This window comes from Uloborus diversus, chromosome 4 (genome assembly GCF_026930045.1).
Source record: "Uloborus diversus isolate 005 chromosome 4, Udiv.v.3.1, whole genome shotgun sequence".
Taxonomy (NCBI): Eukaryota; Metazoa; Arthropoda; class Arachnida; order Araneae; family Uloboridae; genus Uloborus; species Uloborus diversus.
In genome coordinates, this window is record NC_072734.1 from 68,071,162 (window position 1) to 68,087,342 (window position 16,181).

Consider the following 16,181-nt stretch of genomic DNA (forward strand, 5'->3'; position numbering starts at 1 on the left):
GTGAAACGATGCTGTGAGCAATTCCGAACTCTGCAGCCACACTTGTCACACTGCGGCCTTCCTTCAACTTCCCAATGATTCGACCTCGGGTAAAAGCATCCAGATGTCGTCTAACAGATTGATTATTCGCCATTTCTCGCTGAAGCAGCAACTCGGTGTGATTTTAACTGCTATACGGCGTGCAATCTCTTTGCCAGAAATACTGATCTTACACCGACAACATGCTTTATACTACTCAGACACTCCCCCATTACGTCTGCCTGCATATCTGCGCATGTGCTACCATACATCACCTTACTTAATCTCCTGATTGGTCTTTCTGTCCGCTCTGCCTCTTCGTTCAGCTGATATGCTAATTTTTTGACTTCGTCCTTAATTTTTGCACACCAGTGTATATAAAACCATGTTATAGAGCAAGGTAAACTGAGGTGTGCTTTGTTAGTCAGAGTTACAGTCTAATATTAAAAAATTTGAGAAGCATAAGCAGTGATAGGCCCTGCATTGATGTTGTCAAAGTGACTGATATTATTATGCCAACCACTCCTAAGTCCTACTTTACCTCAAATTAATTTATATTTTGTTTTCTGATTCTTTGAGCTGAAATGTTCTAATACTAATGTATTCATATTTAAGTTAAGTGTAGTAACTTTGTGTATAGACTCATCTATATTTTCCTTTAACTACCAGCTTTAGCCAGCTTCGCCAGTTCCAGTTTAAAATTATGATTTTCCATTTTTACTACTTGTATGGACAACATGTGGTAGTGTATGTGGGGATAGGTCAGGGAGATTACTCGACTAATGAGTATGACAGAGCTGTATTTTCTGCAACCTTCTTCACACTATAAAGCACAGTCTGCTTTGTAGATCTAATAATATAAATGAAAGTAAAGGTAGAAAACATACACACAAGTGCTAAAGATTTAAAAAAAAAAAAAAAAAAATTTAAAAACACCATGTTTTGTGCTAAAGTATTTTGTATGAGCTCATTTTTTAATCTCATAAAGATCCACATTTAAATGTTAAAAGTATTTTGTATTGCAATCTTTTAGTCTCTTAAAAAATTTTTTTTGGCATTTTGATAACATACAGTTCATTTTAAAATTTTGTTTGATTAGTTCAATATGAATTATGAAATTTATTATTTTTTACTTTTGTCCTAAAGTTTGGCAACCTTGTTTAAAACTTACATTTTGTTAGCATTAAACATTTTAACTAGAGTAAATTTGCGTGGATATTTTTTCTGTTAAATGCAATTCTGCAATATGATTGAAGTAATTATGATGTAGTAAAATATAAAATCATAAGATTTTACATGCATGTATGCTTGTTTCTTTTATTTGAAAAGTAGCTTTAAACTAGAGATGGTAATTCTTCCATACTTATCATTAAACATCAAGCTATAAGTTTCAATATAATTCTTAGCTTAGTACTTATTTTTTTAAATCCTATTATCACCTTTTTATTAACTTTAGATTTCCCTACCTCTTCCTTTTTAATGTAGGTTAATTTTTTGTTTTTGTTTTTAAGCATGTTGCATTTTGTTTTTCTTTAATTGTTTGGTCTTTGAATGAGTAAGATTGATATGATTGAAATGTATGATACATTATATGACCAAAAATATTGGGACACTCAAAAATTCACATTTTTAAGGATTTCTCAAGAAATAAAAGATCAATTGCTTTGTAACTTTTGTCATGTAAAAGGTATGCTTCTCAACTGTCCTTTTCCAATAAAAGTTTCATTATTCTTGCGTTTTGGGGATCAGTAACAAATTGAGGAAACCAAAAATTGTTTTTGATCATCATTAATCCTAAAGAGCTGGGAATAAGCTGTAAATTTCAGAAATTAGTTAGCTGACTATGTAGAATAATTTTACATATTTTTGAGCAAGGTTCACTGATATTCACAAATATATGAGCATTTCTTTCAAAACTGAATTTTATTTAAAGGTTTTTGGCTCATAACATGCAGAGTTTTCCATCAAAGTTTACCAAATTTTTAGAAACCTTGATAGCATACAACACAATCATTATATTAAAATTTGAAGTTAAAATAATGAAAGTTTGATAAAATATGGACATTTAAAGCAATTAATTCCTCACTGAGCATGCACAAAAGATAACAATTTACAACTCTCACAATCTAAAACCCAGCTAGTTTCTTCAACTCATAATAAAATTACAGTTCAATATCTTAAAAATTCAGAAAGTTATCAGTGATCTAAATAGTCGAATTTCAACAATTCTTGGATAGGCGACAAACCGTGAGGGGTCGTTTTGAAATAATCTGTTTTTATCATGAATCACACAGAACGACTGCAAGCAAATGTTGTAAACTTGCGAACAACCCCTCACAACTTTTCGCCTATCCGAGAATTTTTTAAAATTCGGCTCATTAACTTTCTGAATTTTTATGATACTGATCTGGAATTTTATAACGAGTTGAAGAATCTAGTTGGGTCTTAGATTGTCAAAGTTATAAGTTGCTATCTCTCGCGCATATGCAGTGAGAAATTGCTTTAAATGTCCATATTTTATCAAATTTTCATCATTAAAACTTCAAATTTTAGTATGATTCTTCTTGTATGCTGTCAAGGTTTCTAAGAGTTTGGTAAGCTTTGATGGAAAACTTTGCGTATTATGCGCCAAAAACCTTCTAATAAAATTCCCAGTTTTGAAAAGAATGCTCATATTTTCGTGAATATCGGTGATACTTGCTTAAAAAGATGTAAAATAATTCTACATAGTCAATTAATTTCTGAAATTTACAGCTTATTCTCAGCTTTTTAAGCTTTATAATGATTGAAAACCATTTTTGTTTTCTTCAATTTGTTACTGATCCCCTAAAGGTAAGAGTAATGTACAGTCGACTCCTGCTAACGTGATTCAACTTACGCGAAATGGCTATGACGCGAATTTTTTTCCGAGTAACGAATTTTAGAGCTAACGCGAATTCCTCGTCCACAATCAGGGGCGGCAAATAGGGGGAGTGAGAGGGGGCGGTTGCACCCCCAAATTTTTTACTAAGAATAATTTTTAAAAAATGGCTGAATTCAATTTAGATAACTTAGAAAATTATTTGCTTGCATTTTAAGAACAGAAAAAACAGAAGGAGAATAATTGTTTGCCTTAACTAAAGAAGTAATCTCTTCATATGGGTTAAATATTTCAAAATTGTGTATTCTATGTTACGCTGGTGCATCTTCTATGAGATGCCCGTACAGTGTTTAGACTGCGCAATTTCTTTGCGTAAACTCCATGTCATTTTACATAAATTTTTATGCTCATATTATAACTTAATGTTTAGCTAATAAGTGTTCATTGATTCCTTGTACTAGAAACATATTTTAGCAACTCAATGCATTATATGCTTTCTTAGAAACTCTTTGTAAAGGTATGCTCTTTATGAAAAACATCCCACATTGAAAAATACTTTCATATCAACAAATATATCTTGAGGCTCTTTACTTGACAATCTCTAAGTGACACACGATGGTATTCAAAAGTTATAAAAGCTCCATAGAAGAATTACTGGAAATTGACCTTTTCAATGATAGAAAATCTGATGTCATTTTAATATGTGTGACTTTGTTTGAATTATTGTTTACTTTATTTATACTGCGGAGCGTTTTTTGAACAATGCTACACTCTATCACAAAAATTTCAATCTGCTAACCTTAATTCTTGGATTGACATTTGAAACTCTTAGTAATTTTCACACTAATGCATGCTTGAGCCCTTGAACAAAGTGTAAAACTTTGTGACAGAACTTTCCATAACAGTTTTTACTGTATGCCAATGTAGAAGAGGTGACAAAACCACATGAAGTTTTAGTCAAAATATTAAATCGCTATTTTAAATAAAATGATCAATTCAGCTTCTCAAGAAATTGAGACAGGATTTGATGAGATATATTTATCATTGGTCTGTTCAATATTATGTAAATCGGTCATAGAAAGGGAAAAAAAAAATATTACGCTTACTTATAGTAAGTGAAATTTGAGGGAAGAAGAATTGTTTTGTGAATTGCTTCCATTGTTTTTTGACTATTTCAATCAGGTCAGTAATTTTATAGTAGATAACATTTGTGTCTCAACTTCAAAATTGCTTTATTGTTCTTAAAATTAAAACCATTTTATCATCCTTTCCTGTTAACCAATATACCGTACTGAGAAAATTCATGTTCAAAAAACTCAACCCCCCCAAACGAAATGCTGAAATGCCGCCCCTGTCCACAATAGGAAATTTTTTTGGAAGGAAGAATCGACTTAGTTATTGGCTACTAAATATTGATTTCATGACTGTTATTACATCCTCTTAGCATCACTGACAGCGAAAGTTCTCACATCAAACTAGTTTCATTGCGTTGTTAGTGCATCAAATAACCACTCAGTATTTTTCATTTATTCATTCTAAATATTAAAGTTGATGAAATGTAATGGCACGTTAGTATGGTGTTTTATCTAAACACCAAAAAAAAAAAAAAAAATTAAGATTCTTGATATGCTTGAACAACTACAAAACGTGGTCGGTAGCACGACAAAAAGTATATGATTGAATCTTCCATACGTACAATTAAAAGTCAAAACAAAAAGATATCTGTAAAAGTTCAGGAGTTAGTTCCAATATTAAAGCTTGCAGTGTCTAAGCAAAGTAAATAGTATGAAAATGGTAGCTGCTCTTGTATTACAGATTAAAGAGATCAGGAAGAGAGGCTGTTGATAAGGCCAAATAGAAAAGTTATTAAAGAAAAGGCGAAGCAACCATATTGAAAAATGTGTTCGATAAAAATAACGATCTGATTATGGAGCATAAACCATCGTTTTATCTCATAAATATTATTACTGTATCTACTCTACACAGTACTGTTATAGTGCAGCATTTTATTATTACTACTTACTGTGTGTTCCATGTTTGTCTTTCCTTCCCATCGGTCATTTATTTTGTACATCTTTAGTATTTTAAGTTGAATAAAATGGCTTTTTTTATCTTTTAAATACAGTAAAAGATCTGTTCTTTATGTAAGAAACTAATATAAAGTTGAGGAATGCTTGAAAGCAGTTTGAGGGGTGTTTACAAATGTCTAAGAAAATTTGATACGTTCCTAAAAAATTTGAAAAATATACATTTTTCCACAACGTGAAATTTTGACTTACACGAGGAGTCTTGGAACGCATCCCTCGAGTAAGTCGGGACTCGACTATAACTTTTATTGGAAAATGACAACTGAAACATATCTTTTACGTGAATAAAGTTACAAAGCAAATAACCTTTTATTTCTTGAGAAATCCTTAAAAATATGAATTTTTGAAAGTGTCCCAGTACTTTTAATCATATAGTGTATATCAATCATAATTATTGTGCTTGGATTGAATAACCAAAATACAGAGTTAAAAGAAAAAGTTAGTTCCCACACTCCACCCATGTCAATGTTTTCAAATTTTGTTGAAGAAAAATATATAAAATGATTATTTTGTAGGTGTGAAAATATAACAAATTTAAGTGTTGCCAATTTTCATAAATAGATATCAATTGATTTAGAATTAGATAAAATGTCTTTTTAAAATATATTAAGTTCAAATACTTAAGAAATTAGCTTTAGAATCATACTAATTTCAAAATATAAATTGATAAGTTATTTTTTTTTACTATAAGCACAAATAGTCTTGATTTCTAACTTCATAACCTTTCTTATTATTTTACAACTTTTTTTTTCTTTCTGTAAAACCCATTAGCCAATGAAGGCATTTAAAATCAATACCTCATAATAGATTTCAATACTTTTTGATTCAAAATTTCAAATTCTGACTGTATTTTATCATTTGCATTTTGTTTTGCATTTAAATGATTTTATAATTATTTCCCCCTTTTCTTAAGGAAATGAAAAGTTCTAGTAACGTTCTTTTATCTGCAATTATAGTTATTTTTTTAGAGAAAAAAATGAAAGGTGCAAAGGCTAAAAATCAAGACCTAAGTATGAAAGCTCAGCAAGAGATGCACGGCACATTGCCATCTATAGTGTGCCCTGAAGGCAACACCCCTCTAATGTTTGCTTGTGCTGCTGGGCATGAAGATATTGTGAAAGTGTTACTTGATGCTGGATCGCACATTGAAGATCACAATGAGAATGGGCACACACCACTCATGGAAGCAGCTAGTGCGGGTCACGTTGGAGTAGCTAAACTTCTAGTAGAAAGAGGTGCCAGCATCAATACCCATTCAAACGAATTTAAAGAAAGTGCTCTTACTTTGGCCTGCTACAAAGGTTTGCATCTCTCCCTTTAGATATTCTGATATTCTCTGTCTATCTCTTTCGGTATATTAGAGCGAATAAGTTGTGCTGTTATTCATACCAAGCTTGTGTAATTTGAAATATACACCTATGCTCATTTAATTTGCAACTTACTGCATGATTTGTATAATATTTTGTTCAGTGTTTTCCTGTGTAATGTTTCTTGAATATCAAATTTGCTTTGTATGTATCAATTTATTAACTAAGTAGCATGATTTTTTAACCATATTACCACTAAAACCACGTATTGCTATACGATTATTCAGAATTGTTTATCCAGCTCTTTAACTATTCGTTTGCAGAATTGCTGTGATTAGAAAAGGAAAGAAGAGTTTTTAAGCTAATTATGTATAAATTAATAAACAAACGGCATTATCAGAAATTTTCATTAGCTAGAGGAACATGTTGGGGGGAAAAAAAGAAAAATCATGGTCACAAGAAATTTTTTCAAATATGATATGTTTTCATATCCCTAGCTTCAAGATGTTAATAGAAATGAACAATTAAAGTTTTATGTTTAAAGCCAGACAATAAGTCAATATGAAATTATAATAATATTTCGTCGGTTTGGAGGAAAAACTCACATTAGATTAATTTCTGTAAGTGTGGGAAAAAAAGTAAATTACAGAAGAAAAAAAAACTCTGGGCAATTTTTTGTTGCAGTATTTTATTTTTAATGTTCAAGTTTTGTTTTAAGTCTGCATTATTGTGATTTTGAATTAATTATCCCAGCTTAATTTGTTATTTGAATTTTTGCACTTAATGACTTTTAAAATGCACTTAGAGAGTTTTTCCTCTAAACTGACGATTTAGACTTATTGGAATTGGTTGCAATTTTTTTTCTTAGCATGCATTCTGCAGCAGTAATAACAAGACACTATGCTATAGTTAGAGGAAAAAAATGGTAAATTGTGAGAAGATATTTAGCATGGATAATTTAACAGATTTATGGGGAAAGTAAAAAAGAGCTTTTGTGCTTTTAAAGTAATATAAAAAATAATTTGAAGAATGCAATAGTTCATGGCTGTCAATTTTTATGATTTTTCCATACAAGGTGCAAATTTGCATTTCATAAAACTTTTGTATGATCACATATTAATTTATGCAAAATTTTGAAAAAAGATTATCTTGCAGTTTGTAGACCAAAAAATTACTTTGTGAAAAAAAAAAATGATTGAAATAAAAGGTGTAGTAAAAATCAAATTTTCCTGTTCTGACTGTGCAGTAGGGTTGTTCGAAAAAAACTTTTTTCCTTTTTCAAAATGCTATACTGCGGAAAACTTGCCTATGGGGTAGGTAAGTAAAATGCACATTAAACAAAGAAAAAAAATAGTCCCCAGCTAGCGCATTGTGCTTGAAATTTCGATTTTTTTCGAAAATCAAGTCATTTTACAATTTTTTCGCGGTACTCAGCCAGTAATATTTGAGACTGCTATAGTGAAAATCCTTCAATAAAATTGTTAGAAAACATGAAAAAAATGTAAACTGGTCAAAAGCTTTCAATTTGCGGTAATGCAAAAGGATTCTAAAATTGGTAAATTATTGCATTCAAGGTGATACTAACGCCTAAAAGAAAGGTGTAGTAAAGTATGCTGAGTGTTGTGTTAAACGAATATTACTTTATTTACTTCACAGTACAACTAATTGTAATAGAATGACCTTTTAATGATGAAAATAAAAGAACAAATTAATGTTCACTTTTTATTATAATAACATTATTACTAGAAATACAAAAAAAAAAAAAAAAGAAAAACAGAAAGAAAAGAACTAACTGCATTGCAAAAAGTTACCAGAAGGTATCGTTTAAACGTGATAAAGAGAAACATTTAAAAAGAAAGTTGAAGAATCTAAGATAAAAGCACTACTTCTGTTTGATATTGCCTCATGTAAGTTGAAAATGACATACTCCTTTAATAAGATTTCTTTATTTTGAAACACACAAGCATGTAAGAGTTGAGAATGAAAGATGCTAACATTTTATGATCATCTGGTTTCCACACTTACAGAGTCCCTAAATTCTGTTGGTTGTTGTTGGCCATGGTTAGTGGGAAAAAGGACCTGGTTCATGAACCGATAAGTCCACAGGGCAACTATTTGAATTTATAGCAGAACTAATGTCTAGCAGGCACCGTTAATCTTTGCTTAAAGTATTGGAATCAATATATGATAATTGGAATCTGTGTCTTCAAAATAAACAATTTTAAAATCCTTTATTGGAAGCTTATCTCACTTACTAAGCTGGGTGCCTATCAGCCCACTAAATGACTTGGCCCCGGTCGTTTTATCATCTAGAGATTGCAATTAAATGCCGGAATGATAGCTCCTTGAAGTGTAAAGCTCCCCACTGCAGAGCTCTTTTAACTTATACTTCAGTCTCTATCCCGTGATAGTAATGGTACAGTCATATCTCAATAATACATCAAGTTCGTCCAAATAAAAACCACATTTTATGGCTCTTCGAAAATCTTTTGGTTGGCATACATAATTAAAAGGGCATTAATCTTCTTTCCATCAAAATATAATTGTTTTTTGGATTGCGTTCTTCTATGCTTTGTTTATGAAGTTCTTTAAATCTGGATTTTTTTTCCCTCTTCTAATTTTCGTTTTCTCAACAACATGGGAGGGGTCTTCAATTAGTTACGAAATCAACATCTTTCTTGTGAGAACAGTAGCCGCTGCAAGGTCCGAAATTAAGAAGCGATTACTTGATAATATAGTACTTTCCAGTTTAATACGCATCTATCAAAGTGACTTAGCTCCAGCGTCCGGCTCAGATTCTTGATAATTTTAATCTATTTCAGTGTCAACTTCTTCGCACGAACTAATTTTTCTTTAACATCAATATTTCTGGTTTAGCCTTTTCCTACATTTCTTTGAAAATACATGAATTTCAGCAGAGGGACAGCGATTTTTTTCGTGAACATTAAAGTAAACATTAATTTATTGTTTTATTTTCTTCATTAAAAGACCATTCTATTGTAATTAATTGTACCGTGAAGTAAATAAAGTAATAGACGCTTAACACAATATTCAGCATGCTCTACTATACCCTTCTTTTAGGTGTTAGTATGTACCTTAAATGCAATAATTGACCAATTTTAGAATCTTTCCCGCTAACGCAAATTGAAAGCTTTCGACCAGTTTACATTTTTTTCGTGTTTTCTAACTATTTTATTGAAGGATTTACACTATAGCAGTTTCAAATATTATTGGCTGAGTACTGTGAAAAAAATTGTAAAATGACTTTATTTTCAAAAAAAAAAAAATCGAAATTTCTCGTACAATGCGCTAGCTGGGGTTTTTTTTTTTGTTTAATGTGCATTTTACTTACCTACCCAATAGGCAAGTTTTCCCCAGTATGGCGTTTTGAAAAAGGATAAAAAGTTTTTTTTGACACCCCCCCCCTACTGTGCAGCAGTCTTGTATTTCCTTTTCTTGTTTTTTGGTGTTGATGCATATGAAGCAGCGCTCAGCAATTGTAAGTCATTATTCTTTGCAAAGTGTATCTGTTGCAAACTATTTCATGCTCTCCTTGTCACTTTCACTCCGTTCTTGTTAGCTGGCTTTAGCATTGTTTGTTACGAGCCAGCAGTTCTTTGTCATTTTCCTCAACCATGGCTGCATTTGCTATTGTTTTATTTTGCACATGTTTATTTCACTATCAATTTCTTACTTGTATATTTCAAAAGACTTTTTAGATATCTTTCAATAACAGTAAAATAGTAATTTAATGCTTTTGCTCTTTTAAAAGCTTTGTTTAGTTATGTGCACTCATATTTTATATTAATGTTATGCGTTATAAGTAAGATTTAATTAATATAAGTATGGTGTCAACTCTGAATTTATCAATTTTGCAATTAAACTGTAAGTCCTTTTTTGGCAAGATTGAAATTTATTAATTTGAAGAAAGTGCTTCATTTTATAGTAAAGTCTGGGTAAAAAACTTTAAGGCCAGTAACTTTTTTGAAAAAAAAAAGGACTTATCTTTAACTGAGAATCAAAACATATTTTGAGAAAAATTGTTACCTTAAATACATGTAAAAAAGAGAAAAAAAAATCATTTGTTATTATTTCATTATCAGAAAATATTATAAATCTTCATTTGAGCCTGAGTAAATTCTTGAAGGCCTGCATAGGAAAAAGCACAGGGAAAAAAATTAGAAACATTTAGAAGCTTGTACAGGTTCCACTCCTTCGAAAAACTTCAAATATTCTTGTTTTCAAGATAAAACAAGTTTTTGACAAAGTTCGGAATCTGTTTTATAGCATTCATCTCTGGTAGTTGATTTCAGCTCTATTGATGAAGTAAATGGTCTCACATTTGCATAAACTCGTCTTGCTAAGGTCGCCCAGTAAGATCCCGATTGGTTTGAGATCTGGATATTTAGCTGGCCGTTTCAAAGTTTCAAACACTTTGAAACGGCCAGCTAAATCTCCAGTACAAGCCAGCTAAATCTCCAGTCCAATACTTTCAAAGTACTTGAAACCAATTTTTCGTACTGTAACTCGAACAGATAGATGCATTTTCTAGCTGATATTTCTAATTTTTTCTAGCAATAAACTCAGTATTTGGTAAAACATGACTTGCGAGAGCATTTTTATACGCTTGGGAATTCATTTTACCTGAAACAAATGCAACTGAACCCATACAATTGTAAGCAAAGCACCCCCAAGTTATGACAGAGCCTCCACCTAATTGGCACTTGGAAAATATTGCTGTTATTTTTCGTAAATCATGCCAATAGTACTTCCATCCGTGTGGTCCATTCAAATTCTACTTCTTTTCTTTAGAAAAAAATTATTTGTATCCTTTGGTTAACGTACGTTATGACTTTCTGGCTTAAGTTCAAACACTCTGTTATGTGCCTATTCAATAACTGAGGCTCAGCCAGTTTTGCTGTATAAATAAAATTTTCACACCTTCTAATTGTGGTCTTTTGACAAACATTTAAGCCTGTCATATGAATAAGTTTCCCGGTTGAGTACTTTCCAGTTGATGTAAGTTTGCAAATTCTTCTTTCATCACTTGAGGACAAAGCTCTAGGTCTTCCACCGGTGTTCTTTTTACAATAATTGTCTTTCAACCTTAAAAAATTATTGACTACAGTCTTTGATCTTCCTGTTCTTTTCGCAATAGTAGAGCTACTCATTCCTGTTGAAGAAAAAGCTTTAGTCTGCCCCCTTTTATGTTCAGTTAACTTCATACCTTTCAGCATCTTTACAAAGAGAGCCAAAACTTCAAAGAAATTAATGAAAAAAAATACAGGTTGAAGGGTTTCTACATTCTTATTAACTCCTGTGATATTTATTCTAGTATATGTACATTTAGTTCTTAAGAAATACTGGTGACCTTCAAGTTGTTACCCAGGCTGAAATACTAACTTTGAATATACAACTTTTTTCTGGTAGTTGAATTCTTCCCAAAACCGGTCTATTGCATTATTTCTTACAAATGAACATTAATAATTCAATAATAAAATTCTTTCAATTTCATTTTCCTGTTTTCCCAAATTTTTTTTACTGGCCTTGAAATGTTTTTACTCAGCCCGTATGTTTTAAATGTTACTTGTGGTCTTAGAGATTTTCTTCTTCATTTGTACTTGATATCTTTGTAGAAGCAACCTTTTTAAATACTTTTCATTTTCATATTCTGCAAAAAGAAAAAAAAAACTATTGTGCTATTTTTATTGCACAGAAAGTTTACTGAACCTCATGCTTCAAGGTTTCGCAAGTAAAATTCGAGCACACATTATTGGTGGTATCTTTATCAAGAAATTTGATATCCTCTTTTGAACAAATAAGTGGTTTGAACATAGCAGAAGTGAATGATTATTTTAAAAAACTGCTTCAGCTTTTGGGATTCCTCAAAATGTAGTTATAATCATTGTGACATCTTAAATGCTTCGAGACTTCTTTATTATTATTTTTTCTGCACAGTACCAGAGTAGTTGTTGAAGTTGCCTTGAACTGTCTTGTCTCTTTCTTGTCTTATTTAGTTTTACTTCCTTTTACATAGTAAAGGAAGTATTGTATTCGCAAAAAAGTTTACACTAAAGTATTTTTTTCATATAATTCTCAGACCGAAAAACCATTATCATTTGCACTACTGGTTTAAAAAAAGTTTGAAGTAATTCTGCCATCTCAAAACACATTGGGTATGAAGTAGGCAGTTCAGCTTGAAAATTTTCACAATTGTCATTATCATCATCACTTTCATTATTTTTTTTAAAAATCAGCTTTAGCTTGAACTTCCACTACCATATCCTTAGTAGTAGGTGAAGTGATAACTTCAGCATCAATCTTTTTGTTTTAATGCTTATCAGGTTCGCTAGTGATGTAGTTCATGAAGTTTTGTATAAAATTAAATTTATTTCAATTATATTTTGTTACTTTTGAGACATACAGTAAACTTACGATTATCCGCGGAATAGAGTGGCACGGTAATCGCAGATAAGCAAAACCTCGGATAATCCAAATAATAGGTAAAAACTATACTTAGTATATGCAGTAAATAAGAAATATAAATGACACTCACACATTCATTCAAATTATAACTAAAAATATTGCTACATTGCATCTACTAACATTGAATATAAAAAATAGATGTAAAATCTAAAAGCAAGCAACAATACAATCACAAGTTTCAAAAAAAAATGTGAAAGGACCCGCAGATAATCCGACCGTTGATAGTCGGGAGTTTACTGTACATATAAAATTGAAGATGCTTATACTTTGTAGATACTAAGTATGACCTTTTTTTGATAACTTTTAGTAGTTTAAAAATAATTATTAGTATGCTAAATGGTTATCAAAGCACAAAAACAAACATAGATAATTGTTTTTTTAGTGATTTTTATTCAAAATATGGAAGGTAAACAAAATAATAGATGAAATGGTATATTACCATTTGTTGATAAAAAGTGCTGTTATATATTTAATTGGCTGCATGTTATAGAAAATTAGGGTTGGTCATTTTGCCTGTAAATTAGTATTTTGGCCAGGAAAGTGCCAAAACCCCGAAAAACCTTGTAAAAACAGGAAAATTGGCAGGGTTTTAAAAATACACAAAATAAGAATATGATTTTGTGCATTATCCATTTGAGGCTTAAAACAGACAATTGATGATTAAGGGGTTACATTACCTCAAAAATTATCAAACAATCAAATTCTTTTTATTTCCTTTTATAAAAAAAGAAATATTGTGTTTGCGAAAAAGTTTTCACTCAAAAATCAACCTTAATTTCAATTTTGCTCACCCCCAAATGAATGTTGAGTTTTTTTTTTTTTCAAACTCGACCACATGTGGATAAGTACCCAAGAACGTATCGACACACAAACTATCCATTTTGACGATTCCTGAGTTAATTACAACGAGTTTTCTTGTGACGTCTGCATGTACGAATGTATGTGCATATGTATGTCGCATAACTCAAGAATGGTATGTCCTAGAAAGTTGAAATGTGGTACATAGACTCCTAGTGTGGTTTTGTTGTGCACCTCCCCTTGTGGTTGCATTTGGGTGATCCTAAAAGTTTCTTTTGCCCCCTTTTCAAGGGAAATCATTGTTAATTTCGATGTAAACTCAACTGGTGTTATAATTTATCGGACACTTGGCGATATATTGCCAGTCTTTGGATCTCCAACTTGGCAATAAATTTGGCGATTTTTTTTTAAAAAAATTTGGTTTCAAATTGGCCACTGTTGGTGATATTTAGAGAGTAAACTATTGAATCACATTAAAATTGCCAATAATGGGGAAATGACATGGAGTAAAAGGAAGTCATGTGATGCACACATCAGCTCGTTTTATTGCCCATTTCAAAACAAAAAATCATTCGATACACAGGGGAAAAGTTTCATCGCTTTAGTTCAAATATTTAAAAATTTATGAGTAGTTTTAGATAATGCTTGCTATACATGGGTGCAAGACCTTCCGTCTTAGACAAAATTTCCGAGACGGACAGAAATTTGATGACTTTCCTTCAGTTTTTACTTAAAAAAGAGAAATTGAGTGTTTGAAAAATATGCTTTAATATTACTCGACCGTTCCATAACCACGAATTTACATCGACATTCTCTCGAATTTCCACCATGGGCTTGTTTTGTTTGCGTACTTTTGGAGGAGTGGTTTTTAAACTCGAGCCGTTTGACTTTCTTTAGGTTGCTCAGTTATTTCCAACTGCAGACCACGGAGTTGCTCGCTATTCTCTCTGATTTTTCGAATTAATAGTCTCTTATTTGAAAATTTAGCCTTTTCTCTTGCATTTTTGATCTTCCTTTCGTTTTTTCTTCATTTGCAGTTTTTTTTTTGCAAACTTTATATGCATAAATGAAAATTATGTGCACTCTTAAAATGTCTTAAAGGTGAATCTGAACCACCGATTTGATGACGCCACAGCAAAGGGCGTCCACATCTCAGGTAAAACGGAAACTATCAGGCATTTTGAAGATATTAGTCATAATGGGAATTTTGAAAAGAATTGGAAGGGGTGGGGGGGGGGGGGAGAATTTCAAGCTGGTTTGAAACACCAATGGGAAACTGTTCCTGCCTTTTTGACATATTTCTGATAAAATATTCTGAAACTTGAGGAATCACTAAATTCTATTGTCTTTCAATCTAACACTCCTAGAATGGAAAAATGTGTTGGGGGGGGGGGGAGAGCGCGCGAAGGGAAACGAAAAAAAAAACGGCATCACGAGTTGGCGAAAAAAGGCTGCTTTGGCAATAAGTAAGGGTTAAGTCCACAAATTAACCCACGATATTGTGGTCTTAAAACGTTTATGTTTTGGACAATCTGGGGGGGGGGGGAATTACTCAAGGGGGGGGGGGGGCTCTAGAATAAAATATCGATAAACTGAATTGAAAGTAATTTTTACAGCTAGGAGTGAAAATGTTTTCCGTCTTGGGCACATCACCAAACTTGCACCCATGTTGCTATGTGTTTTTATGTAAAAGTAAAACTTAAAATTGCTTTTTCTTGGTTTTTTGTGTGTGTGTTTTCATGTTATTTGAATCCCTAAGGTTTTTTGTATATTGAAGATACTGCTTTAAATAATTTTTGAAGTCAGAATAATATATTTAATAAAACTGCATTGGATAAGCATTTTATAACTTGCTAAAATGTTTAGACCATCATGTTATAAATTTAAAAACAATTTTTGTAATGATTTTTTACATAATTAATCGCAGAAAAATATCTAAAATATATATGAGCAAATGGATGCACAGATTTATAGAGATGATTATTGTGATCGTTTAGCAAAAAACATTTTTAAATACAGTATAGCCTTTATTTAACGATTGTCAAGGGACTGAAAAAAGTTATTGTTAAATCTAGGATATTGTTAAATCAAGGAGTATAGACATTCAATGTTGTCAAGTCCACACCAGTGAAATGTATTGTTAAGTTGAGGAAATTGTTAAATCGGGTATCGTTAAATCGAAATCATACTGTAAGTGCAAAAAAAAAAAGTCTTAGGGATTTAAAAATATTGAAATTTTCTTAATTTTTAAAAGAAAAGTGAGCAATATTTTAAAATTTTATGAATAAATTATTGATTACTAAACAAGTATGCTTGTTATGGTTTCGATGAATTGCATTATTTACTTAAATTCAAAAAAAAAAAAATTGATTTGAAGGTAACGTGATCTGTTTAAAACTGTTTAAAATAATACTCAAAAAGGTTGGAAATAGATTGAATTTCAATTTTGCGTTTTGTAATGTAATGTTAGAAGTAAAAACAAAAAATGTGTTCTAATGTAGAGGATTCAAGTGAGTGTTAATGAAATTGAACTTCTTTTTTTATGTAAAATTTTCATTGATAAAGTAGTAGTTTAACAGGAGCTTTACTTTTTTCCATACCCATATTAAATAATCATTGTTTTTT

The 16,181-nt window shown here is 31.2% G+C and overlaps 1 protein-coding gene across 1 annotated transcript in view; it reads left to right on the top strand.

Annotated features, from left to right (window-relative positions):
* The window catches only part of LOC129220619 (ankyrin repeat domain-containing protein 17-like), a 195,540-nt gene that overhangs the window by 23,305 nt on the left and 156,054 nt on the right, over positions 1-16,181 (top strand). The window contains 1 exon segment of the mRNA XM_054855048.1: positions 5,934-6,266. Coding sequence (XP_054711023.1) covers positions 5,934-6,266 — 333 coding nt within the window.